This window comes from Arachis hypogaea, chromosome 3 (genome assembly GCF_003086295.3).
Source record: "Arachis hypogaea cultivar Tifrunner chromosome 3, arahy.Tifrunner.gnm2.J5K5, whole genome shotgun sequence".
NCBI lineage: Eukaryota > Viridiplantae > Streptophyta > Magnoliopsida > Fabales > Fabaceae > Arachis > Arachis hypogaea.
Window position 1 is genome coordinate 513,135 of NC_092038.1, and position 26,403 is coordinate 539,537.

General features: G+C 34.8%; 3 protein-coding genes and 1 non-coding gene across 6 annotated transcripts; 2 read left to right on the forward strand and 2 right to left on the reverse strand.

The window, feature by feature from the left end:
- The first annotated feature begins 245 nt into the window (after positions 1-245).
- LOC112784938 (histone deacetylase HDT1) lies at positions 246-2,676 on the forward strand. The gene is made up of 9 exons (XM_025828310.3): positions 246-692; positions 832-908; positions 982-1,190; positions 1,356-1,399; positions 1,491-1,532; positions 1,616-1,794; positions 1,929-1,988; positions 2,087-2,180; positions 2,325-2,676. The coding sequence occupies exons 1-9, from the start codon at positions 680-682 to the stop codon at positions 2,459-2,461; spliced, it is 855 nt and encodes a 284-aa protein (XP_025684095.1). The 5' UTR covers positions 246-679; the 3' UTR covers positions 2,462-2,676.
- Positions 2,677-3,518: 842 nt separating this feature from the next.
- On the reverse strand, positions 3,519-6,526 carry LOC112784915 (splicing factor U2af small subunit B). 3 transcript variants are annotated; one of them, XM_025828289.3, is made up of 3 exons: positions 5,606-6,526; positions 4,866-5,316; positions 3,519-4,737 (listed from the first exon to the last, which is right to left on the reverse strand). In XM_025828289.3, the coding sequence occupies exons 1-2, from the start codon at positions 6,136-6,138 to the stop codon at positions 4,884-4,886; spliced, it is 966 nt and encodes a 321-aa protein (XP_025684074.1). In that variant the 5' UTR covers positions 6,139-6,526; the 3' UTR covers positions 3,519-4,737; positions 4,866-4,883. The 3 variants fall into 3 exon arrangements, with proteins under 3 accessions (XP_025684074.1, XP_025684084.1, XP_025684065.1); XM_025828299.3 differs by having other exon boundaries at positions 3,519-3,769; positions 5,606-6,224; XM_025828280.3 differs by having other exon boundaries at positions 3,519-5,316; positions 5,606-6,325.
- TRNAL-UAA (transfer RNA leucine (anticodon UAA)) lies at positions 6,272-6,354 on the forward strand. The gene has a single exon. It is a non-coding gene; the product is annotated as a tRNA-Leu (tRNA).
- Positions 6,527-7,124: 598 nt separating the features above from the next.
- On the reverse strand, positions 7,125-11,385 carry LOC112784906 (glucomannan 4-beta-mannosyltransferase 2). Its single transcript, XM_025828269.3, has 7 exons — positions 10,664-11,385; positions 10,447-10,545; positions 10,092-10,344; positions 9,021-9,268; positions 8,834-8,947; positions 7,920-8,347; positions 7,125-7,784 (listed from the first exon to the last, which is right to left on the reverse strand). The coding sequence occupies exons 1-7, from the start codon at positions 10,997-10,999 to the stop codon at positions 7,631-7,633; spliced, it is 1,632 nt and encodes a 543-aa protein (XP_025684054.1). The 5' UTR covers positions 11,000-11,385; the 3' UTR covers positions 7,125-7,630.
- Positions 11,386-26,403: the final 15,018 nt, after the last annotated feature.

Here is a 26,403-nt window from a genome sequence, read left to right on the forward strand (position 1 = left end):
AGTAAGAGATAAACGATGATTTGAAGATATATATCACCAATAAATTTGTTTACACAAAAAATCGTGTACACCCTACTAGTACTAGTGTAGAATATGTATTAAAATATAAAATACATATTAAAAATGAATTAAATTATATATATATATTTAACTATTTATATAAAAATATATTGTGATTAATTTTAATATATAAATAATATTTTTTTATTAAAAATACAATCAAACCATCTTTGTTATAAGACAAGTTTTTTTTTTTTTTTTTATATTATAAGACAAGTTTTTAATTTTTATACTTCATACACATCCAAAATACACGAATAAAAAACTTTTTTTGTTGGTTTTTGGGCTATGGAAGAGTATTCCCTCTAATTTTTGTAAGCCCACTTATTGGTATCACCAGCCAGCAATGAGGAACAAACTCACCCACCCAGGAATTCAACAAGGCCCAACTACGGAACAGAAAGAGAAAAAAAAAATAATTGATGTATTTTTTAAAAGAACAAAGAAAAAGGAAAGAGGCGGGGGGAGGAATAGAATGAGAAAAACCCTAGTAGCTAGCAAGACCCTATAAATACTAAACCCTTAACTCCATTTCTTGTCTCAATTTTTCAACCATCACATATTGCCGCTCCCCCCTCACACTCGCTCCTCTTTATCACGCGTTTCAATTTCAATTTCAATGGAGTTCTGGGGTAAACTTCTCTCTTTCAATGTTTTGTGCTATGATTTTACTTCAAAGCCAACCAAAATTCATTTATAAACTGTCATAGATGAAACGTTTTATGTTTATGGCACTGTAATCTTTGTTCTAATTTGAATAAAATAAAATAGGTGTTGAGGTTAAGCCAGGGGATTGCGTTAAAATAGAGGAGTTGGAAGTAGCTAATGCCTACATCCACATCTCTCAGGTTCGCTTCTTTTCATGGTTATTGTTTTCTCGTGTTTTTTGGAATAAATCTTCTAAAGCGTTTCCCCTCTCAGGTTGCGCTGGGAGAGGCCTCAAAGAATGAGAAATCTAAGGAACCTGTGGTTGTCTACCTCAAAGTTGGAGTGCAAAAGCTTGTTTTGGGAACTTTGAACAGGGAGGAAATCCCCCAAATACCCTTGGATTTGGTTCTCGACCAAGGGGCTGAGCTTTCCCACACTTGCAAGAGTGCCAGTGTCTATTTCTGTGGATATAGGGCTGATCGATATCCTTTACACCACTAGTATATGTTAATTTATTCGTTGTTTTTGAATTGGTCTTGGTTCCCTGTCATTAGAAAATTTTGAATATGAAAAGTGCAAGTTTGAGTGATGTGTGTTGTTACTTGTGAATGTTTTTTCCTTGACTTTTGATGTGTTCCCTGTGGCACTGATGAGGATGTACCTGGTGATTTTGGTTCTGATGACTATTCAGGTATGGCACAGACCTATGTCTTAAATTTAATGAATTGTTATTGATTTATGATTCACTTGCTCAAACATTGTTGCATGTTTGATTTGTACAGAGAGTGATGAGGAAGAGGCTGCATTGAATCTCAAAGATAATGGTTGATAGTTCTGATCAATCCAAAATGTACTATTTACTTGTGCATTCTATGATGTGAGTAACTAATTATTAATCTTCATTCAGGAAAAGTTGAAACCAAGTCTGAAAAGGTAAAGATTGCTGAACCAAAAAAGGATGTGAGTGGTGCCCCAGCAAAGAAAGTCAATGTTGCTGTTCCAAAGAAAGATGAAGAGGACGAGGACTCTGATGATGACGACGACGATGATGATGAGTCTGATGATGAGGATGAATCTGGAAGTGAGGTAACACAATGACTTTGTCATCTACTCTCTGTTGCAATTACTTTTTAATTTTATTTGAAACTTAATGGCAAAATAAAAACACTGCGCTTCTTTTCAAGTATTAATTTTGTGGAAACCTTTATTGATAATTGTAGATGGATGCTGATAGTGATGAGGACGGGAGTGATGAAGATGAAGAGACACCTGTGAAGAAGGTAACATTACTGTGTGGTCCTGTTTCCTCATATATTGTCTTGTGTTTATTATTATTGGACATTAAAAACTAAATGCATACCTTTATGTGGTCTTGAAGGTCGACCAGGGCAAGAAGAGACCAAATGTGTCTGCAACAAAAACTCCAGTTCCTGCTGCTAAGAAAGCTAAGAATGTAACTCCTGAAAAGTCTGGTGAGACTATTAGCTATCTTTACAATGCGATATTGCATAACTTGGTAGTGTTGGAGGAAAATAGTCGATATTGCGACATGTCATGCATGCTCACTTGATAGCATTCCAAGTGCACCATCATATTTAATGTACTTTGTGTTGTAGGTGGCAAGAAAATTGCACATGCACCAACCCCTCACCCCGTGAAGAAAGGTGGAAATCCGAACAGCGCAGGGAAGTTCCAGTCACCTAAAACTGGTTCACAGCAGCAGAAAAAGGGTGGAAAGAAGGGTGGTCGTTGATCATGAAGTTTCTAATATGTACTAATTTTTGCTTTTATTGCATTGGAATGTCGTAATCGGTGTAATGGTTATAAGGTGAACGCTTGGATAGGATGTTTACTAAATTTTGTTTGCTAGAGGCTACTAGTTCGATGAGTTGAGTTCTCAGAAATTTTGTTGGACAACTATTTTGTTTTAGTTGAGTTAAAATATATTAATTATCTTTATTATTCAAATTTGAGCTACTCTCTAATGCTGACAACGTCCATGGCGCACCACTTGTTTTGACTATTTTCTGATTCCCCTTGATTTTCATAACGCAAACTACATGATTTCTATTTGTTTTCTTGGTATTTCTAAAGACAGTGTTAAGGCTATTTTATGCATTGAACAATGAAAGATGCTTTGTGTCAGGATCAAAACTTCGTTTTAAATTTGGGCCTTAATCTTATTGGGATTTGGAACTTAGTTGTTTAAAACGACATGGACGTGAGTCTCGCTCATTTGGAAACGATATTTTGGGGCTCGCATGGTAGTGAACCCAATTCTACACCATTCAACTCCAATATTGTGATAGGCAGTTGCAGCATGTATAGGGTTCTAGTTTTTTGGATAAATCCAAGTATTGGGAGGGAGAGAGAATACGCTGTACTGTTTTGAATTTTATTGGAGTTTTTTTGGGTAGGGCCTGTTTCAGGCCTTCTCCATGACCAAAAAAAAAAAACTACGGAACCGTGGTTAGATTCATATTTACATAGTTACATTCATTGTCTTCCTTTGGCTCCCTCCTTCAATATCCTAGTTTTTTTCCCTTAAAATCTTTTCGTTTTGTAAACCACTCACATGAACTAATCTTCATGCTTGACCTTGCATTGAATCATCATCACCATCATTAACGAATGCCACATAAACTCGCAAACTCTTCCTAAACTTGCCAGTTTAACCTAGTTTTGATCAAGTCTACTTAATCTAGTTTATATCCGAGTTAACTCAATTCCACCACCTAATACGAGTACAAAGTTTACAAATTAACTCACTGAGTTTGACAACAATGCCTCTCTACCAATGCAAAAACAAATAAAAGGGAAGCTAATCATACATTTTAACCATCCACGGTAATTTACAGTCACAACATAACGAAATAATTAAAGTTCGAAATCCAGCCTCCAATTGAACTCTGAACCATATATATCCTAATAAGCTAGGAAAATAAAAAGCCATTTCAAATAGCCTGCCATTACAAGAAACCAACATGCCAGTAACGGCTTCACCCGAGATTGCTTGTTGAAAAGATCACCAAACCAGGAACCTGCAGCGCACTCCAAGAACCTGTACACAATTCCACGGTAAAATTGCATTAAATCAATGGTTCGGTTCATAGAAGGAAGGATACCCTGAACCTGCAAAACTTGTAAATAATGTAAGAAAGTGACTTTTTAGAGAAAAATAAAGCTTTATAGAATACAAAATCCATACAGAACCATTGAATTGGTCGTTCACTAGCCCTTCATGTATGATGGAGATCAGTCCCTGACTGTAAAATAAAAGAATTCATGCACACATGCAAATCAACCATAATAACAAGCATACATGATCAACTGAATGGTAAAACTAATAACCGATCCCTTGTAAAAAAGATATTTAGGTTGAAAGAAAGAAAGGAATCTGGTTTTGTAATGAAAGGTTTTTAAAAAATAAAGAGGATATATCTTTAACATGACAAAGTATGTTTCCATTTTACACTAACAAGATCCAAGGCTTAACAAGAACTTGTGTTTGTTGGGAGATGAGACTGAGGGGTGTCTGCTTAATTCTTGTGAATATGGATTAAGAAAGTAACTCTAAGAACATTGGACAAAATGAACCAAATCGAAATAATTGAGATTTGAGACGAAGGTAAAAACAAAAAGGGGGCCAATAATTTGCGACAATCTTGGACAGAGTGTATGAAAATTTGTAGGAACACAAGGGAAACAGGAAATGTTTACACATCATTTACCTATAGAGCTACCGAGTACATACAAGCAGTGTAAACAAGAAATAGGGGGCTCCCTATGCAACAAAAAGCAGCTTTGATAATGTTTTTGGGAGATTAAAAGAAAAAGAAAAAAAAGAAAAAAACACTTCAAAAAGAATTGTGCTGAATCAAGGAGTTAGTAGAAGTTGCTGAAAAACCTAGCATGAAATAGAACAAGCAAACATACAATCAAATCAAGCATCATGTATACAAAATGAAAAAGGGGTGGGGGATGAGAAGAGAACACATTCCATATCACAGAACAGTGCACCTGTACCACCTGCACAGTGGAAAATGGGTGATAAGCTACATTTATTTTGTGGGTGGTCTAGTTTCGAATTAATTTTTTTTTCCCTACTGCTAGGGCAAGAGAACATGCATAAGAGAATTGAGAGAGACGACACAAACCATAACAGCATCAAAAGTTCAGTATCCATATCCTTCGTCATGGAGCTGTTGCTCATGCTGTTGATGTTCACTACTACCATTCTGAATGTGGCCACCATTATTTTCTTCAGAATTAACCTTGCTAGGATTCTCTTTCTGTTCCTTCTCCCTGTTCCATTGCTCAATTCTAGCACGCCTCTCTTCACTACTATCTCTAACTGGACTGCGCTTCCTCCTTCCTCCGGGACTTCGGCTTCGAGTGTGGCTTCTCCCCCTCCTATGTCCAGGGCTGTTGCTCCGGTGTCTCCTGCTTCGGCTCTCATAATAGTGATCCCTTTCATCATACTTCCTGCTGTGGCTACGGTGGGACCGCTCCTCATGGCTCCGATGCCTAATAGGGCTCCTGCTTCTGCTTCTGCTTCTGCTGTGCCTGCTGCGGTGGCTCTTACCAAACAATTGACGCCTCAAGTCCCTGATGGAAACAAAATCTCATCAGAGTTGAGTGGACTAACTCACTAACCCAATCCCAAAAAGCTTCAGTAATAGTGCAAAATAACAGATACCAACTAACTTATATGTCGTCCTCGAGGGACCTAATTGACCTATGTGCAATCTTTCAAAGGAGCATTCTGATCATTAACCTTATTTTACATAAAACTAATAAGATTATTCTGATCAAGGGTATGTATCATAGTCATGGCAGGCTATGTCCTAAGCAATGTTAAACTCGATAGATAGCAAAGGCAAACATAACGAAGTACCTGCTGATTCGTTTCAAGTGCATGAAGTTGCAATAACCGCCGCGGTTGCAAGTGTTCTCCTCATACTGCCTGCAAGTGGCCTCACGGAAGTCGGTGACAGGAGAGAAATCGACGATAATGGGGCGGCCGGCATAGAACCTTCCGGTGAGGTTGCGGAGGGCATTAGCGGCATGCTCTTCCTCGCGAAACTGAACGTAGACGTTGCCAACCATGTGATCGGCGAGGTTATCACAGACGTTGAGACTCTCGATGTCGCCGTACTTGGAGAGCTCGTCGAAGAGATCCTCGTAAAACTCCTCAAAGTGCTCCTGGATCTTGCGGGGGTCGATGGGCTGGCCCTGGGCGTCGACGCCGGGGGTAATCATGTCGGGCCTCTGGTACATGTTGGAGAGCAGCAACGTCGGGCTTATGCTGGGCTTTGTGTGCAAACGGGAGCACCTGTCGCCGTGCCTGCAGGCCCCTATCTTGAAGTAGAAGGGGCAGTTTACTCTGTCCTTCTCTGTCCCGAATATCGATGCCAGATGCTCCGCCATTTCGATCTAGGGTTTCTGCTGCTTTCTTCCCTGGCTTCGGTTAAGAAGACATCGCTGCATGCACCTTCTAGAGCCTTCGAGTTCTAGTTCATTTAACAGATTCTCATTTTATCTTAAAAACACTCATCAGTCAGCTGGTTTGCCCGAGAGGTTAAGGGGGAAGACTTAAGATCTTCTGCACATAAGTGCGCGTGGGTTCGAACCCCACAGCCAGCATTTTAAATCATGTTCTTCTTCCAATCCTCTTAAGAAATTTATTTTTATGACATCCATCTTGTTATACTAATGTTATGATCCAACTTTCAAACTGGACATTAAAGAGTAGTGATTGGCTCAAGCACGTTTTTACTAGGGTCACACTGTCCTGTAAGACGAAATTTGAGGATACAAAACTAAAATCAAGAATGTTTGGATTAGTATTGCATGTGGGGACAAATATTTTTCTTCTTATTAACAGAAAGTTAAAGCTACCTAAAGAGAAAATGAAAGGTAAAGTTGATCATACAAAACTTTTGTATTAAGTAACCAAAAATTGACAATTCATGATACCCGGGATCACAAGTGTCATATGATTGGGCACAAGGCATGCTAAGATACGCAAGAATGTCGCCAAAAGGTACCCTTTTTACCCTTAATTAGCTTAGCTGTAAAAATTAATACCATGCCTTGATTAAAAAACAAAGGGGGTGTTTTGTGATTTTGAAACAAGGTTGTGATGGAGTTATGATTGAGCCTTTTGCATTGATAATATTGGTCAGTTGATGCATAAGTCTAATGATGATAGGAAAATATGATTGATAGTAAGGTTTAAACAACAAAACAAAGCAGCACATGCTCTAGTTGCATCTCATCCCTTATCTTAGTGTTCACTTTTCTAAGGAACAAAAATTAAAAATATAGTATCCCATGCTATTCCTTCACAAGAAGAAAGTAAATAAATAAAAGAGAGAAAAGGTAATCTAAGTAAATATTACCAGATTATAGCATATATAACAATAAAATTTCATTTCTTAGGGAATCAGCAATGACAAATAGAGAATAACAAGTGCAACCCCTCCTTTTTTTTCCCTATTAGATTACTAACCTCAATCAAACTAAGGAAAATTTTTAAAAAGAGGATCCCTCTTCAACTATATAATAACTGTAAAATTTCACAAAACCTATGAATGAAAATCACACTATCTATTTCTTGTCTAATACTAAGACTATTAATTTAAGAGCTTTTTGACTAAACTTCTTGTCTTTCCTCAAGACACTCTAATGCAAATTCTACTAATCACATCACTTTTCCCTGTGATTTCTCTGGATCTTCTTTGACAGTGAAATCATGGGAAGAATTTGTCTTTTACAAAGTGAAAAATGACTTTCCTCTAGAACTAGCTCCAGCTCTGGTACGCCTCTTTGTTTTAAATCAACCCTCGCTTTATGCAATTCTTTTTAAGGAGCAAAACTAAGTAACTAACAGAGATGTGGACACAACAGTGTACATTTTTTACACAATGGTGCCAACATAGCCAAATCCTACAATGGAGAATGTTATGGTCTGAAGGAAGAGGTATATGAAGTAATTGTTTTTGCCATGCACAAAATCATAGCATCCACATATGAAGAGGAATGCTGCAAATCCCAGCTCCAATGTATTAAGTCTGTTCATGTTCAAACAAGATTATAAAAAATATATTAGATGAGGAAACTTTTCTAACCAAGACCAAAACAGAAATTGATACAATTATTTTTGCAATGAATATGGATAAAGTTAAATAATAATAATAAGAACAAACCTTTCGACAAATTTGGATCTAGTTCTTTTGGGGGATTTGACATTAGTCTTCTTAGCAGCATCTCCTGCTGTTTTGTTCTTGTTGTTGTTGACAGAATCTCCAAGTTTTTCAGTGACAACCCATTCATTGGCTCTGCCAGCTTCAAGCAAACCAATAAATGTAGCCTTGGTTCGGTGCAAAGACATGACATTCTCAAAAAGGATCCAATAGAACAACAAGTGAATGGACCTCGGTGTTCCTACTGAATTGAGGATGGTGATGATGGAAGGAATATAAACAGCACCCCAAATTGGAACATGAACCTCAGGGACCAGAATTGTCAGGGGAAGCACCACACAGTAGAAGAAGAATGTCACCATGTGAGCTATGATCTTACGTACAAAGAAGAAGCTGTATATCACGTACACTTTCTTCCAAAACTTCACTCTCTGCATAAATATTTAACTAAATTATCATCTAACCATTCTCAACTAAGTAGTTATGACTCACATGAAGATATCGGTATATATGAAAGGTTAAATTATACAGTTAATCCCTACACTTTTAGTGAAATTGCAAATTTTCCCACACTTTAAAAGTTTGTAATTGGATTTCTAAAGATAATTTAAATTTACAATTTAGTCCCTGTCGTTCAAAAAATATTTTATTTAACAGAATATTCTCTGTATATTTTCTATTTTAACAGAATATTCTCAACATATTCTGAGAATATTTGGTTAAATCAACATTTTTTGACCGGCAAAAATTAAATTACAAATTTTAATTTTCTTTAGGAATCTAATTACAAACTTTTAAAGTATAGGGACCAATTCACAATTTTACTGAAAGTGTAGGACCAACTATGTAATTTAACCTATATGGAATTATGGATGGAAAGAGAAAAGTTGAGTGCAGGTGAATGGAAAAAAGGCAACCTTGTTTCTTACTATCTCCATGACCATTTTGCGGAAGAGATTAGCAGGACCACAAGACCAACGGTGCTGCTGGAATCTAAAGGCTCTCAAAGTACTTGGAAGCTCACTTTTGGCCTGAATGAGTGTAACATACGTGTGATGTAAGAGACAGAATGAAATTGGTTACAAGAGAAATGAAGGCAGGTACCTGAAGGTCACCAAGGTACAAGAATTTCCAGCCCCTAAGACTAGCACGAACAGCAAGGTCCATATCTTCCACAGTGGTCCTATCTTTCCAGCCACCAGCCTCATTAATTGCTGCTATTCTCCATACACCCGCTGTCCCATTGAAACCAAAGAAAGCATGTGTTGCTGACCCAACTTCTTGCTCCACCGTGAAATGGTAATCCAACGACATCTCTTGCATTCTTGTCAACAAACACTCGTCCGCATTCACTGTCACACATTTTCATCACCCTTTAGTACCATTCTACTATACTTCTTGTTATTGAATTGTAAAATGTAAAAGAAGATAAATAGTCAAGTGTAGCAAAGTTTATTAGTCATAAGAATTTTTGAGTTATGGTTACTGGTTAGCGTGCATGTGACGTAACAGTGATCATCCACATGCTACTACCGTCTCTTGTTCTTCCTCTGAGAAAGCACGTGGGAAGTGAGCTTTTTGGATTTGTAGCTACGAAATTTAGCATCATTTTATTACTATTTTTGAAAGTTGAAACGACCAAGTTGCCACTTGCCGCTGCCATAAAGTCTTGGTTTTTCTTCTTTTTCTTTTTTCACTTTTTATTTTACTTGTTTTGGGGGTGGTCCCTACCCGTGATTGAAGGGTTTGTCTACGTGGGTCCCTCTTTTCTTCTTTTCAATGCTAAGTCAGGTCAACCCATCATAGATGAAAAACAAGTCCACACTACTACACAACTATCGAACTTGAAATTCCACAAAATTATTATTTCATTCAAACCACTTTACATAATGATATGCCACCGACACTATCAATACAAGGATTTCATAAAAGAAAAAATTGTGTGAATAATCTTAGAATATTACTAGTTAGTAAAAAGAATAGTGAAGTCTTTAAGTCAAAGTGAAAATCAAGGGAAGTAAAAAATGAACCATGTGACCTTTTAACTTTATCACCATTCACCAGAACAATAAGTACGTTCAGGTAGTTATTAACTTTTGACTAACTAAATTTACTAAGCAACTCATTCCAAAAGGTAATTGAATAAAGAAAGCATGAGTTTGGGATTTTATTTACCAAATCTCCAACGAGCTTGAACAAGAGCTATGTCAGGATTGCCAACCAAGAAGGGAATGGCTCTTCTCAAGAAATCAGGTTCAGGCCTGAAATCAGCATCGAATATTGCAACGTATTCACAGTGTTTGACATAGCTACGCTTTAAACCTTCTTTAAGTGCACCTGCTTTGTATCCTGTTCTGTTCTCTCTTATTTGGTATGTTATGTTTATGCCTTTACTTCCCCATCTCTGGCATTCCATCTCCACCATTTGCTGCATTATTTTTCATTTCTTATTAGCAACACATATTACTTTCTACTAAAAAATCACACAATTTCTAATAAAAGTAATTTACTATATCAATAATAAGAGTACCTTGATTGCAGGGTCAGTAGAATCATCAAGAACTTGGATGACAAGACGATCAGCAGGCCATGAAAGATTACAAGCTGCACCAATTGACACCTTGTATACCTATATATACACACAGAAAAAGAACTCAAAAAACCAACCAAATTTCACAGAAATAAAACAGAGGAGGCAGAGGAAAACAGAGAATAGAGATAAGCAAATGCAAGCAAATTAAGAAGACCTCTTTCTCATTGAACATTGGAATCTGAATGAGAACTACAGGGAAATTGGAGCTTCCAAGTTCAAGATCATCTTGGATGGGTTCATACTTGTAACGCTGCTCTGGTTTCTTCCAGAAGAGCTTGACCAAGATGATGACGATTCCCATGTATAGTCTCTCCATGAACAGCATCAGCGACATTGCAAGGCAAATGTACACTCCAAGCTTCAGCATTGGCACTATCAATGGCGCTTTCATCACTTCCCATATCATCTTTATCTGCCCAGCTATGTCATAACTCACCCCCTGGATTCTCTCTGGGATCATGAACTTCGGCTGCAAATCAAACTCACCCATTCTTAAAGCTACGTTTATGCTGCAGAGTGCACCTCTCTCTCTCTCTCTCTCTCTCTCTCTCTCTCTCTCTCTCTCTCTCTCTCTCTCTCTCTCTCTCTCTCTCTCTCTCTCTCTCTCTCTCTCTCTCTCTCTCTCTCTCTCTCTCTCTCTCTCTCTCTCTGGTGCCTAAATCTATATATGGAAAGAATAAAATGATTTTGGTTCTTCCTCTTTCTTTGTAATGTGGTGTGTGAATTGGAGTAACTCTTTTTTTCAGAATTGGTGCAGATGAATAAATGCCATTCTCTTTGTTGAAACAGAGAAAAACAGAGGCATTCACTCTGAGACAGAGAGAGTGAGAAAAAAAGAAAGGGGGGGGGGGGGGGTGTGATTTGTGAAGGGCAATAAATGAAGAGACAAAGGGCTTTCTTTATAGTCCCGTCTTGGTTACACATTTTCCTTTCTTACAGGTGAAAACTAGATAGTTAAAAATAGTTGATAATTAAGAATAATTACATGATAATTTAATTAAATTTGTTAAATTATTAATAATTTGTAACTATAATTTTATTTAATAATTTTTAATTATTAATTTTACGTAAAAAAAATGCATGTGAAATTGGAGTATTTACGGGTTTTTCTTTCTATAACAAGAAAGAAATTGCCAAACTTTTTTTCTATATTAATGAAAGAGTTAAAGAGTTTTATTTTAAGTCATCCAGCCAATAAATTCAAAATACTTTTTAGCAAAATTTTTATATGACAAGTATAATACATAAATTGAGTTTATGTAGTTATCCAAAATAGTTTGTTTGCTTGAGTTGATAGTGCATTACTATTACTTTTATTTTCATTTGTAATTTTGGTTAGATGCACAATTATAAAAGAGATGAAATATTGAAATAAAGTATAATTTAAAAAAATTTATACACAATAGACTAGTAGAATAGTTTTTTTAAGACTATTGTAGTAAATTTCTCCAATCATATTTCATAGTCTTCAGGATTGTAAAAGCTACTTAGAACACAAACTTTCATAGCATGCATATTATGTTCATTACTTTACACTGAGCTGAAATCCTGCACATTACTAATATGATTATTGTCGTTTTAATATTTGGATAATGTGGTAGCAATTATGAGTTCAATTAAGGAATATTTATTCCTATACTCTTCGGTCTTCACTATGTGTCTAGCTAGTCACACTGACCAATGGCAATCTGTCATAAGAGTTAATGTCTAACACAAAACACTACTTTAGTACATTATTCTTTTAAATTAACTTTCAACTATGTACTAAATTCGTTTTTTTATGGGAGTAAAAATGGTGAAGTATTTTAATATCGTAATTTTTGATATTTTTAAAATTATAAAAAGTTTACAAATTAAAAAATTTAAATTTTGTATTTTAAATTTTTTAATTTTTTAATAGAAATCAGACAGTCGATTTCTGCACCTCTATAAATCGAATAATTTAATATTTATATCTTTAATAAAATAGACTTATTTAATTTTATATTTAAAAATAATATTTAATAATCTACATTTTAAAAAAATATTGTTACCACTCCAATATCAAAAACAAAAGATTTACTAAATTCAATGTATAAAGACAATTAATTATTATGTTTTTTTATTTAAATACATACTTATCTATTGTTATATTATATATGGTCCTAATGTGAAAAATTAAGGGTGTGCTAGGATTGTGTTTTTATTTTTAATGTTTTATAAGAATTTTGTAAAAGAAAAAAAAAGATAACAATAAAAAATACCATTTATTATTTTGTAATAGTTTTATCAGTGGCGGAGTCACGTTAGTGGGAAGGGAACAATGCCTTCCAAATTAATAATGTGTATATACTAAGTCTCTAATTTTCCGTTTGGTCCCTTTTAAATTTTCAATTTTTTTTAATGTATATTTTCATGTTAGTCTTTTTTAAAAAAATTTCTAGTTCTACCCCCTGAGTTTTACGTTTTTCTCGTAAAATTTTAAAAATAAAAAACTCTAAAATAAAATTTAAAAATTAAATTATAAACCAAAGAAAGTATAAAGATATATGTATTTGCTTTCGAATTTCATGTAGGTATGGTTATTTACTTATTTTAGATTTTTAGTTGCATGGAAAGGGAAGAAATTCATGTAGATGCAATCGCTCCGCGTGTAGTGCCATTCTATGAGGCAATTTTCCCATATTTTATGCGTTATAATAATTCCAAAAAAATCAGTAAACTTGAAACTATATAATTGATAAATTCTCATCTTAAAACCAGGGAGGAAAAAAGTAGCATGATTCAACGGTGAAAAAAAGAAGGTCCTGTTATGTGATTGTGGACGCTTATCGTAATTTGACTTCACACTTGAGACTTGATATGTTATTTCAATAGAAGTAACAATGGAATATTCCCAAATATTATTCTACCTAGGTCCCTAAAATAATAACTCTCAATTTATTAGATTGCAATCAATATTATATTCTTTTTGTTCATTCCGGCATTTCATTAGAACATACACAATTCTAATTTTGGGATTAAATCATTAACTCTTCGCATGTTATCTTATCCAAACTGGTTTTGTTTTGCACAACTTAGATGTTATATGCGACGATGATGTTCTAAAATTAAAGCCAATTTTGTGCACTTTAGCATATAGTCGTATGTACACAAAGTAATTTTAATTAGCTCATCTCATTTTTCTAATTACTATATATATATATATATATATATATATATATATATATATATATATATATATATATATATATATATATATAACGAGTCATAGATATCAGGCCCATGCACAATGCGGGTGTTAACTTAATCTTAATTATTAAATTATATTTATATATGCATATTATATATAGCTAGCATGATGAGTCAATTACTAGCTACTAGTACTTGTTTATTAGTTAAACTCAGTCATTTTAAAGGAAATAATACTTACCTACTTCACAAATGCAAGTTAGAAGAACTGATTAATCACGTGAGGTTATTAATGAGTGACATAAAATTTAGCGCTCTAGAAGATTAATGTTAAGTAAAATACTCCGTATTGAAGTATTGATTTTTCAAATTATGGACCTCTCTATCTAATTAGGTAGGCATATTCACCTCACAATTAATAATAATCCTTTGATTAAGGAACTATGTCTATCATCTTGTCAAAGTAGTTAATTTTGTGCTTTTTTTTTATGATTATTATTGTCTCCTTTTAGCAATATGAGACAATCATTGATCGGAGATATATAGAATATTCTGTTATTTTGCGGCAGTTTAAAATTGCCATGAATTCATAAAAAAATTATCGCAAATTTTCAATCTCTTTGCAATGCTGAAAAAGAAGAAAAAATTACTTTCATTGCAAAACTAATGAAATATAATGGCCAAATTACAATTTTAGTGAAAAGTATATTTTAGTGAAAAATAAATATTATTGTTCTTTTTACAGTAAAAAAATAAAAACATCATATATAATACACAATATTTTAAACATTTTAATTATAATTTTTACTTTTCACTTAATTTTACCTTTAAAATAATTTCTAAAATTTAAGCTTATTTTGCACAATATACCAAGGTATAATCATGCCCTATTTTTTCCTTCTAAAAGGTAGTAGGGAATGTCTAAATAACTTTTATTATTATTATTATTATTATTATTATTATTATTATTATTATTATTATTATTATTTAACCGAGTCCCAAATTTGGGGGCGGGCAGGCATTTGAGCTTAGTGAAAATTATTTATACATTTTGAATTTGTATATTCTAATATACCTAGAAACTATAAAAGTATCACTTCTATGTGGTTATTTAACCTTTTATTTGGCATCTTAATTTTCGGCTCTATTGTTGTTCATCACAGATCAGATGGTAACCATATATAACTAATTCATGTGAAAAGAAAGATTAAAAATGTGACCTAGCTATCGCATTGAGTGTGGACTACACTATACACATCTATGGATCTACCCTACCTTCTTTTAATTTGTTTCTTGCATTCTTTTCCTTAATTGGAGTAGTAGTCATCTTCTTCTTTTTTCCTCCCCATGATATAAGGGGGGAAAAGGGTATATATATTAAAGCTAAGAATTAGTCAATTTCAATCTTAAAAATTATTAACTCATCAAATTGAAGATAAAAAATTATAATAAAAGAATTATTTAGCCTTTATCTATAAGAAATATGAGATTCTAATACATTACCAAATAGATTAAATAATATCATGTTAATTAGAATTAATTAAACAAAAATATATGATTGTCAAATATTATTTTTTTAGGTTAATACTTAATCAATAATAATTTGTACATATATATTTACAAAGATTTATACACATCAAATATATAATTTACACATATATTTATCAGAATTTACACATATGAATTAACATAATTTGCATCCTACAATTATCAAAATCTACACGCATAAATCAATAATATTTATTTATTAAAGATAATTTAGTATTTATACTAACTAATTACTGATCAAAATTACTAAAAATGATTGGTCGCTAAGATTTTCTATTAAGTAAATCTAATATAATTTTAAATAATCGTTCATAATTAATTTTTAGGATCGGAGACTCTAAACTTATAAGACAAATAAGCTAACTTTCTAATGTGAAAATTGAAAAATGTGAATGAAACAACGTTAGTCAAGGAATAATACATGAAACAAAGTCATCTAAATCATGGGTTTTTGTCCCCAAAGTTAACACTCAAAACAAATATCGAAATGAGTTAAACCCTACATACAACCCTTCTTGAGTTCTGATCCTTTGAACTATATCAATTTATAATCCTACCTTTTTTAGACCCCAAACTTTGCTTCTTCTTTTTTTTTTTCCATATATTCTTATATAACCTTTCGGCTTAATGACCACGTTTACCATAAATATCCAAAGTTTGACGAATATCAAGAAAATTTGGAACAAGAACAACTTTTGCAGTCAAATTGGACAATTCCATTCTTCTTTTTCTAATAATGCTCTTTTCTTTTTCTTCTCATAAAAACTAGTAAGAAATATAAACGAGACACACAAGTTATGGCTACAGAGTAACTAGTCATGATACACCAAAATACAAAGAAAGGCATCGCTTTCAAAACAACAAAAAACTTAGACAAGTCTTCATTTGATTGGTTATGGGTATTGTTGTATGTATCTCCATTTTCCCAGTAACATGCGCATTATTTTGCGCCAAGCTCTGAATTTGCACTCTCTCATGCACCCTGATGACCTCGTGTATTGCCTCCAAATGTAGTTGCTATGATTTCAATATTTCACCCAAAACCAACAATAATCAATAATATTCAATTGGTTAGTTGTAGAAACTATTATTAATTTTGTCATATATATACATACTTAGTCACAACCCACTTTCACAAAGTCTTTACTATCTTAATTCTACAATAATCAATCACAAATAGAAACAAGACTTTAATTGTTACAATGCTATTTAATTAACAACAATGCTAAGGAACCAACTCTATATAAGCCAAGAATCAGCCAACTGGTAAACCAGAGGCACCGGTGACTTTAACCGGATGTTGCTACTGATAGACACACGGATGTTTCTTTTTCTTGTAAATTGGATGGTTTTGGATATAATTTCTATATTTCATATGTTATGCATTAATAAAAGATAATTAATTATATGGACCCAACTAATTAATGATCAAAGCATCTGTTCCATAATTCTCTCCTATCACTAGCGTATCTTTCCTCATGTTTTGAACGTGATCAACAATAATTTAAAAAATAAATTAAATTATAAATTAATAAAATTAATTATAATTAATTATGTTGTTCCATTCTTGGCTGATTATTAGTTGGTTCCATATACTTTTTCTTTAATTAAATATTAGTATTTATAAGACTTTAGTATGTTGTTATATAATTAAGTCAAATATTTTAATTGATGTGATAATATATATTGATTACATGTTTATATAAAGTGTTTTCATTTAGCGAATTTCTTATGTAAAAAATTCACCATTCTGAGGTCTTTTTTTTGCCGTTAATAACGGTCAATTAACCAACTACCACCTCTTCAACAATATGTAGTATTAGTATATAACTGTATAATATATAATGTAGGCCCTTTTCTTTCTCATCACTTGGCCCTTTAATACAAGAAAAATGGGCTTAAGGATGTAGATAAATAAATAAATAAATGAAGCCTGAAAATACACCCTACATATCTTTTTTCACAATATGTAGTTTAATTATTAATAATCAAAGAAGAAAGAAATGAGTGACCAAATCTGATTACACGGACCTACTATGTCTGTTGAAGAAACACAGCTTACATTAAACTATTGTATCTGATTACTTGGTCCTACAATATAGCTTTATATTTATTTATTTTTAGGTGCTATAGTTCTAGTTTGAATTGATTTTTTTTTAAAAAAAGTATTTTTTTAAATAAAATATTTTTATTTAATTTAAAATTTATTTGGCTACGTCTTTTAAAAAAGTACTTTTATTAAAAAAATATTTGTTTTTTTTTTAAACTAGCAAAACCTTGTTTTTAAAAAAAGAAAAAAGTAAAAGACATTTTTAATACTTAATTTTTTAAAAAAAATTCTATTTAAATGTAAAATAATTTATTTCTATTAATTTTTTTTAAATAAATATTTTTTTGAAAAGCGAATCCAAATTAACCCATAGTTTTACATGCTTCTATATAGTCTTGGAAACCATGTCCAAGTAACCACATTAATGAAAGTGTCGGTAGCCAATAGAGCCATAGCTTCTATAGTAACTGTGCTTCAATTGATGGCTTAACAGTGATAATTAACAGTGCAATTTATAGTAACTACAGTTATTTTTATTTTATTTTCCTACTATTAAACTAATTAGATGCATCATGAATTGAAAGCCATGTAATATAGAATATAATAAAGGAATTGAGGAGATAGATCAAGCTTTAATTTGCTTTTGCAATATGTATATCCGAAATCCAAATTTTCAATTCAAATTTCTTAGGTGTAACGGACCAATCATAACACAAATCTATAGTAGAATAGAAGAGAATCCCACATGGACCATATTTTTCTTCTTTATGCTGATCAAGAAGGGTGGAATATAATTATCAATGCCCTCAAATCTACTTGGATAAATTTTTGGATGCATGTAGATATGTAGCACAATATATATAATATAGTCTTAGTGATTTCTTTTTGATCGAAGAATGCTCTAAAATTATACTGATTATAGTATATAGTAGCTGATTAGTAATAAAAAATATAGATATAATAAAACTCAAAAAATCTAGATGCATGTATGTCTTTTTTATTATTTTTTAAAAATTAATATAAAATAAGAAACACTCAATTAATCCTTGATATTTGGCACAAATAATGTTTCAGAAATTTAGACCGTGATTTAAGATAAATGCGCTAGTCTAACGAAAAATATGTGTAGACAAGGACATTAAACTGTCAAGGGATTTTGTGGAGTAGGATATATGGTTGCGCATGCTAATAATTAATAAAAACAATGTGATAATGGTGGTCATATTTATCGATTTTGAAGGTGATAATTGTCGGAAAAAGAACATACATACATGTCCATGAGAAAATGGAGGGATTATTATTCGGCAGCGGAAGATCATTGAGACAAGAGTTTGAAAAAAGAAATATACTATAATTTATGCCAATTAATTACATACGTAGAATTCATTACATAAGCTATTGAAATAAACAACATGACATTTATTTTATTTGTTGTCTTCATTTGAATAATAATGTTGTTTCAATTGAAGGAGAGGAAAAAAAGGAAGAAAAATAGAGATCATGGGCTGATAGTGGAATCCAAATTGAAAATCTGTATGCCCTAAATTTGAGGCTTTATTTAGAGGAAAACCAAAGTATAATTAACCTCAATTGTAGGACAAAATTCTGTAATATTAGTGAAGGGAATGCATGCCTCTCTGTAATATTAGGACAAAATAATTTTATGATATGATATTAAAATTTTTATAATTTAAAAAATTTGAATTTTTGTCTAAAAAATTTAAAAATAAAAATATAATTATTTATGCGTATTTTTTTATTAATTTAAATTTATGATTTCATCACACAAATAAGCCCTGAATCCCTCTAAGATTCTTTACTATCATTTACAAATTATTAGACCAACATGGTTATAGTTCTATCCGATATGCAAATTTTGTACTCAAGTAATCATAATAAGCTATGGAGCATTCAGCACATGCCCATGCCCATGCCCATTCCCATGTGGTGGGAGCAAACTCAAATAGTTTAGCATGTTATTTGCCAAACTTTGTATTGTAATACTATAATATATGGTTTCTAATTTTGTATGTATGGGTCATCTGCTAGTTGTCAACGTTTGATTAGAAACTAGAAATATCTAAGCGACAATCACAATTCACAAGTGACACAAACATTTTACATCCTGTCAGAACTCTTCAATGCAGCTTTTTGCATGATCTTTCTAGTAATAATGCATCACTAGATAAAGTTGTAAAATTGAATTAGATGATGAGTTGGAGCGAAATGTCACGGCCCTGGACACACTCCAACGCTACCGTGTCGGCACTCGGACTTACTCAACTTCTTGAGCTAAGACCAAGTCAGTCTAACCCTCAATACTTAGCAAGAAAGCTAAGAACACAAGAGAACACAAGAGAAAGGAAGCTTGGTGGAAAGAACACTTTATTGCTCAAGTGTGGTTACAAATGATTCACACACCCCCAAACTCTAACTCTCACCCCTATTTATAGCCATCCACTTCCTCAATGGATGGTTAGGATTAAATCTAATCAACGGTCCAGATTAATCATCCAGAACCTTCTTTACAAATATCTATCCTACCACAACTCTCTAAATGTTTCTAGATTATTCCATATCACTCTTTATACTTCTATATACATCTATACTCTTCTAGAATACTATATGACCTTCTAGAGTCTTCTAGAACCTTCTAGAGTATTCCGGAACCATCTAGAGTATTCTCAAACACTCCAGAAAACTATACAAACACTGTTAAATTTAACCTTCTAAAAATTTACCGTGACATTCTCCCCCACCTAATGCGCAGACGTCCTCGTCGCGTTTTGTTCATGGTAACGCTCTAGGTGTTCTTGGAATTGCCACAGATCTTCACGAGCTTCCCAGCTAGCTTCGGTTATCGGGAGTCCTTTCCACTTGATCAAGTATTGGATACTTGGTGGTACTCCTCTTCGTCGCACGACGCGATTAGCTAAGATCTCTTCGATTTCTTTATCAAAGGATCTAATCACCACAGGCGGAGCACGACTCGAATCACCTCTACTTGGTTCATCTTGGTTTTCGTGGCATTCTCTCACTAATTTTCTTCTTGGATTTTTCCATTTAGGGACGTATAGTCTTCTCCCTTTTGTGCAGAGAAGGTCGTTTTCTAACCAAAATCTTTTGGTCTTACCTTCTCTAGCCAACTCCACCAACTTCTTGGCTAATGGATCGTGATGCAACCCTTCCTTGATGGTATGCACAATATCTCCTTCAGCCATAGAAATGGCCACCAACTCAGCCTTGCGACTCAGCGCATCTGCTACCACATTAGTCTTGCCTGACTTGTATTCGAATTCGAAATCAAACGCAGCCAAGAAGTCTTGCCACCTAGCTTGTTTGGGGCTTAACTTCTTTTGAGTTTGGAAGTAGCTTGTAGCCACATTGTTTGTCTTGACGATGAAGTGTGAACCAAGCAAATAGTGACGCCAAGTTCTCAGACAATGCACCACCGCGATCATCTCCTTCTCTTGGACAGTGTATCGCCTCTCTGTATCATTCAACTTGCGACTCTCAAAGGCAATAGGATGTCCTTCTTGCATCAGAACTCCTCCAATAGCGTAGTCAGAAGCATCAGTGTGGACTTCAAACACCTTTGAGTAGTCGGGTAGTGCTAGTACTGGTCCTTCTGTGATAGCAGCCTTCAACTCATCAAAAGCTTTTTGACACTCCTTTGACCATTCCCAAAAGTGGTTCTTCTTGAGAAGATCAGTTAATGGTGCAGCCTTGGCGGAGTATCCCTTGATAAACCTCCGATAGTAATTAGCCAACCCAAGGAATGACCTCAATTCAGATACCTTATTTGGAGGTTCCCACTCTTTGATAGCCTTCACTTTTCCTTGATCCATGCAGAGAGTTCCATCTTTAATTATGTGTCCCAAGAAGTGGACTTCGTCCCTTGCAAAGGAACACTTTTCCTTCTTCACATATAGGTTATTCTCTCGCAAGATCTTGAACACGGTTCGTAAGTGTTCTACATGTTCCTCCAAAGTATTGCTATAGACAACAATGTCATCCAGGTAGACCACTACAAACCGATCAAGGTAAGGTCAAAAAATCTCGTTCATCAAGGTACAGAAGGTCGCAGGAGCATTGGTCAAGCCAAAAGGCATCACCAACCACTCATACGATCCATACCTCGTGACACACGTGGTCTTAGGTTCATCACCATCGGCAATTCTCACTTGGTGATATCCTGACCTCAAATCTAGCTTTGAGAACCACTTGGCTCTACCAAGTTGATCAAACAAATCGGCTATCAAAGGAATGGGGTATTTGTTCTTGATGGTTACCTTGTTCAGTGCTCGATAGTCGATGCATAGTCTCAATGAACCATCATGCTTCTTTTGGAACAAGAAGGGTGCGCCATAAGGTGCCTTCGATGGACGGATGAATCCAGCATCTAGCAAATCCTTGAGTTGCTTCTTCAATTCTTCAAGTTCTGGCGGTGCCATCCTATAAGGTGTTGAGGCGGGCGGCTTTGCTCCTGACTCCAATTCAATCTTGTGGTCCACCTTCCTCCTAGGTGGTAGTTGTTTTGGCAACTCGGGGGCATCACATCCTTATTTTCTTCAAGGACTTCCTTGATTTTGGGAGGAACGTCTTCTCTTTCTGATGTTGACTCCTCTTGTAATAGAGCCAAATATGTAGTCTCTCCCTTCTTGAACCCTTTCTTGAGTTGCATGGCAGATAGTATCGGTGGTCCGCCAACTTTAGAGACTGTAGGGACCATGCATGGAGACCCTTTCTCCATGACGCATACTACGTCGTAGTATGGCATAGGTATTATATTTGCCTTCCTTTGCAAATCGAGCCCGATGACTATTTTAAAATCGTCCATGTGTGCTACTGAGAAATCCACAAGGCCTTTCCAAGAACCAAGAGTCATCTCAACCCCTTTTGCTACTCCCTTAAGGGGTTCACCCTTGGTGTTCACGGGTTTGAACCAGCCATTCTTTTCGGTGATCTTCAACCCAAGTCTCTTTGCTTCATCAGGCGTGATGAAGTTGTGTGTAGCACCAGTGTCGATCATAGCCATAACGGGTTTTTCATTGATAAAGGCTTTGACATACATCAAGCCTTTCTTTTCTGTGGTGCTTGCCTCTTTGCCCTTCACAGCATTTATGTGTTGGATGGATCCAACACACTCAGTTACTTGAGTTTGAGCTTCTCGTTCCTTGGCGATAGATGCCAGAGTCCCTAGCTTGGGACAGTCCTTCATTTGGTGTGGCTCCTTGCACACGAAGCATCCTCCTTTGGGCACGAAAGCCTTCTTCTTTTCCTCGTACTCTTTCTTTGAAGAGTATGTTCCTTCCTTCTTAATTGAGAAACTCTTCCCCTTGTCTCCCCCACCTTTAGCAGAACTAGGCTTGGAGGAAGACTTGGGTTTAGAGTCTCCCCTATGATACTCAGTGAGTGATTCGGCCACCACGATGGCCTCATCGACATCCTTAACATTCCTTCTTTGTAGTTCTTGCTTTGCCCAAGGTTGGAGTCCATCAATGAAGAAGAACAATGCATCCTCTGATGCTAAGTTGGGGATTTGAAGCGTGAGAGTAGTGAACTCCTTTACATAGTCACTAATTGTACTCTTGTGCTTCAACTCCCTCAACTTCTTCCTTGCTTCATAAACCACATTCTCAGGGAAGAATTGTCTTTTCAATTCCCCTTTTGAAATCTTCCCATGTGGCTATGTTGCAAGTACCCTTTTCCATATCTACGCACTTTCTCCTCCACCACAAAGTAGCATTATCAGAAAGGTAGAGAGCTGCAGTGCGTACCTTTATTGCTTCTTCGACCACCCCTTGGCCTTCGAAGTACCTCTCCATTTGCCATAGGAAGTTCTCCACCTCGCGAGCGTCCCTTACGCCCTTGAACTCCTTTGGCTTGGGGAGATCAATCTTTGTTGTCTCCCTTATAATGGTTGGTCGAGATTTCGCCTCCTCGAACCAAATTCGAACTTCCTCAAATAGCTTCAAGGAATTTTCAAGCTTCTCTTCGATTTGGAGCATGCTTTCTTTGAAAGCATCTAATTCTCCCAACACGTGAGCCTCGAGGGTCTCCTTTTCATGTTCTATCCTTTGGAAGCGCTCCTCCATAGAGGATAGAACATTTTCTAACATAGAAACTCTTTCTTCTAAGAAGTTAGAGTCCTTACCTCTAGGCTCACTTGAAGAACGGATCTTCTTACCTCCCTATTGAGAAGGAATAGCATCCCTTCCCCTTTGAGACTCAACATGCTCCACGGTGATATTTGAAGCCATACCCACAAACCACTTGTGCTCCCTCTCGAACCTTGCTCTGATACCAAATTGTCACGGCCTTGGACACACTCCAACGCTACCGTGCCGGCACTCGGACTTACTCAACCTCTTGAGCTAAGACCAAGTCAGCCTAACCCTCAATACTTAGCAAGAAAGCTAAGAACACAAGAGAACACAAGAGAAAGGAAGCTTGGTGGAAAGAACACTTTATTGCTCAAGTGTGGTTACAAATGATTCACACACCCCCAAACTCTAACTCTCACCCCTATTTATAGCCATCCACCTCCTCAATGGATGGTTAGGATTAAATCTAATCAACGGTCCAGATTAATCATCCAGAACCTTCTTTACAAATATCTATCCTACCACAACTCTCTAAATGTTTCTAGATTATTCCATACCACTCTTTATACTTCTATATACATCTATACTCTTCTAGAATACTCTATGACCTTCCAGAGTCTTCTAGAACCTTCTAGAGTATTCCGGAACCATCTAGAGTATTCTCAAACACTCCAGAAAACTATACAAATACTGTTAAATTTAACCTTCTAAAAATTTACCGTGACAGAAAGCTTTGATGGAGTGGCAAAATATAATGTCTTTTAATATTTTGCACTTAAATTGAAATTTTAGTAATAGTCAAGTAGTGGATAAAACTCTTAAATATGCGTGTAAATATGAAATATAAATGAGTTTGTGATATTTATGATTGAAAGTGTTGAGTTTAAAATACAATTAATTTAATGATGATGATAAATATTAAGTTATTAAATTAAATATTCAATTAGGTTTAAATTGTTTCATTTGAGTGATATCGGCTTAAATGATTATGTAGCAGCTCAAAATAATGAAGCTTAACGGACTCAAATATGCTGAATGGAATATTGATCCACAAACTAAGTCCAATTATTATCAAGTATCATTGAATCAAATCTCGGCAACAGTTCACAAGTGCAGTTCGGGCATCCTCAAGTTCATACACCAAAGAAAAAAGAAAGAAAAATGTTAACCAAGAAAGCAAGGTCCAATCACATAAATCAGAGGTTAAAGATAAATAATTTTCATTTACATGCAATTTGATTTCTTCACTTCATCTCCTATTCTCTGTAATGCCATTTAAAGGAAAATGAAGAAAATGGTGGTTGATAATCTCTGCTGTGAATCAATGGTTGAAATGATTACTTGGAGCCAAAGCACATTTTCAAGGGTTTGGATTTGGAATTATCACTGAGCAAACTCAATCTCTGCTGCTCTGTACTCCTCGATCAAAACAAAACCAAATTTAAAATTTCTAATTTTGGGGGTTGATTGAAAAAAGAGAATGGATGAATTCTGAAAGCTCAAGGTCTAAGAAGTTGACTTGTGAGAAATCTTAATCTTGGCTCAGAACAAGGTATAAAAAGAAAAATTGAATTTGTTTGGAAAGAAAGGAGAGAGAACCCGAGAAAGAGAGCAAAGAGTAAATCTTCACTACTGAGTTTGAAGTCTTAGAAGTATTGCACCTACACTATATGGAGTACTCCACCAAGATGAAGAACAAGGTTATGAGTTCAGATGCTGGGTTCAGTGCATAAAGTCAAAGCTGATATTCATCATCTCTTTCATGTTTTACTGTTTTGTATTTCTGTTTCAATGTATATCTTTCTTAGTTTTCTTTGAGATGTATTGAGAAAAAGGCATAGAGTGAAAAAGGCAGAGAGATACAATTGAGAGAAAAGCCAAGAGCGATTTCAGATTTCTTTTGGTTGTATTTTCTGTCTTGTGTCATGTACATGAGAGGTATCTCTTGCTAAGTTGGGTAAGCACTTAGTGTGGTGAGTCTAGGTATTAGCATAACCAAGTCAAGTTTATGTTGAAGCTTGTGTGCCCAGATAGGATTATGCTGAGTCCTAGGAAATTGGTGTATGTAATACTTGGATCATAGTGAAAATTCCACAAAACTTGTGGTGGAGACTGGATATAGATTGCATTGCACAAGGTAACTGAATCAGGATACATGGCTGTGTCATCTTCTTCCTCTCTACTTAAGTTCTGTTTTCTGGTTTTTATGAGATAAAATGAATTTGTCTCCTGAATTATCCGTTGCACAAACTTAACAGAAATCAAGTTCAAAGATCTGTGTTTAAGGCTTAATTATTCAAAGTTAAAGAAAGCCATAGATTCAACTCCCCTTCTCTAAGCCTTCTGGAATCTTCAATTGGTATCAAGAGTCTAGGTCTCAAGAATCAAGCTTAATAGATTAGAGTAAAGGTCCAATGGAAAATAACTTGGGCACAACCACTGTGGCCTACACGCTAACAGAGGGTCAATAAAACAACAGGTCTCCCTTCTTCAACGGGAAGAACTATGCCTACTAGAAAGAGAGGATGAGGATCTTCATTCAATCAAAAGATTACAATATATGGAAGATAGTGTTGAATGGTCCTAAAATCCCAACAAAGACTAGTGCTGATGGAGTGGTGACTCCAAAGGAGGAAGCCGAATGGAACGATGATGACAAAAAGAAGGTGGAACTGAATGCCAAAGCTATTAACCTGCTGCATTGTGCTATCAGCTTCGAGGAGTGTCGAAAGGTGTCTAGATGCAAGACCGCCAAATAAATCTGGAAGAAACTCCAGGTTACACACGAAGACACCAAACAAGTCAAAGAAACAAGGATTGATATGCTGCAAAAAGAATATGAGATATTTACAATGAAGGATGGAGAAAGTATTGATGAGATATTTGAGAGATACTCAATCATCATCAATAGCCTTGATGCTACAGGCTTAACACACACTGAACAAACTCTAGTGAGAAAAGTCCTTAGAAGCCTCACAAAAGAATAGAAAACAAAAGCCACTATCCTATTTGAGAGTA

Bases quoted from the DNA above. Each gene is read 5' to 3' on its own strand.
- LOC112784938 (XM_025828310.3), top strand. The intron at 1,191-1,355 runs ATATCCTTTACA...TCCCTGTGGCAC, and splicing joins TGTGGATATAGGGCTGATCG to TGATGAGGATGTACCTGGTG. The intron at 1,533-1,615 runs GTTGATAGTTCT...ATCTTCATTCAG, and splicing joins ATTGAATCTCAAAGATAATG to GAAAAGTTGAAACCAAGTCT.
- LOC112784915 (XM_025828289.3), bottom strand. From the start codon at position 6,138: ATGGCGGAGCATCTGGCATCGATATTCGGGACAGAGAAGGACAGAGTA. The intron at 5,317-5,605 runs GTACTTCGTTAT...TGTTTCCATCAG, and splicing joins CACTTGAAACGAATCAGCAG to GGACTTGAGGCGTCAATTGT.
- LOC112784906 (XM_025828269.3), bottom strand. From the start codon at position 10,999: ATGGGTGAGTTTGATTTGCAGCCGAAGTTCATGATCCCAGAGAGAATC. The intron at 10,546-10,663 runs GTCTTCTTAATT...GTGTATATATAG, and splicing joins CAATGTTCAATGAGAAAGAG to GTATACAAGGTGTCAATTGG. The intron at 9,269-10,091 runs GTAAATAAAATC...AATGTGTGACAG, and splicing joins TCAAGCTCGTTGGAGATTTG to TGAATGCGGACGAGTGTTTG.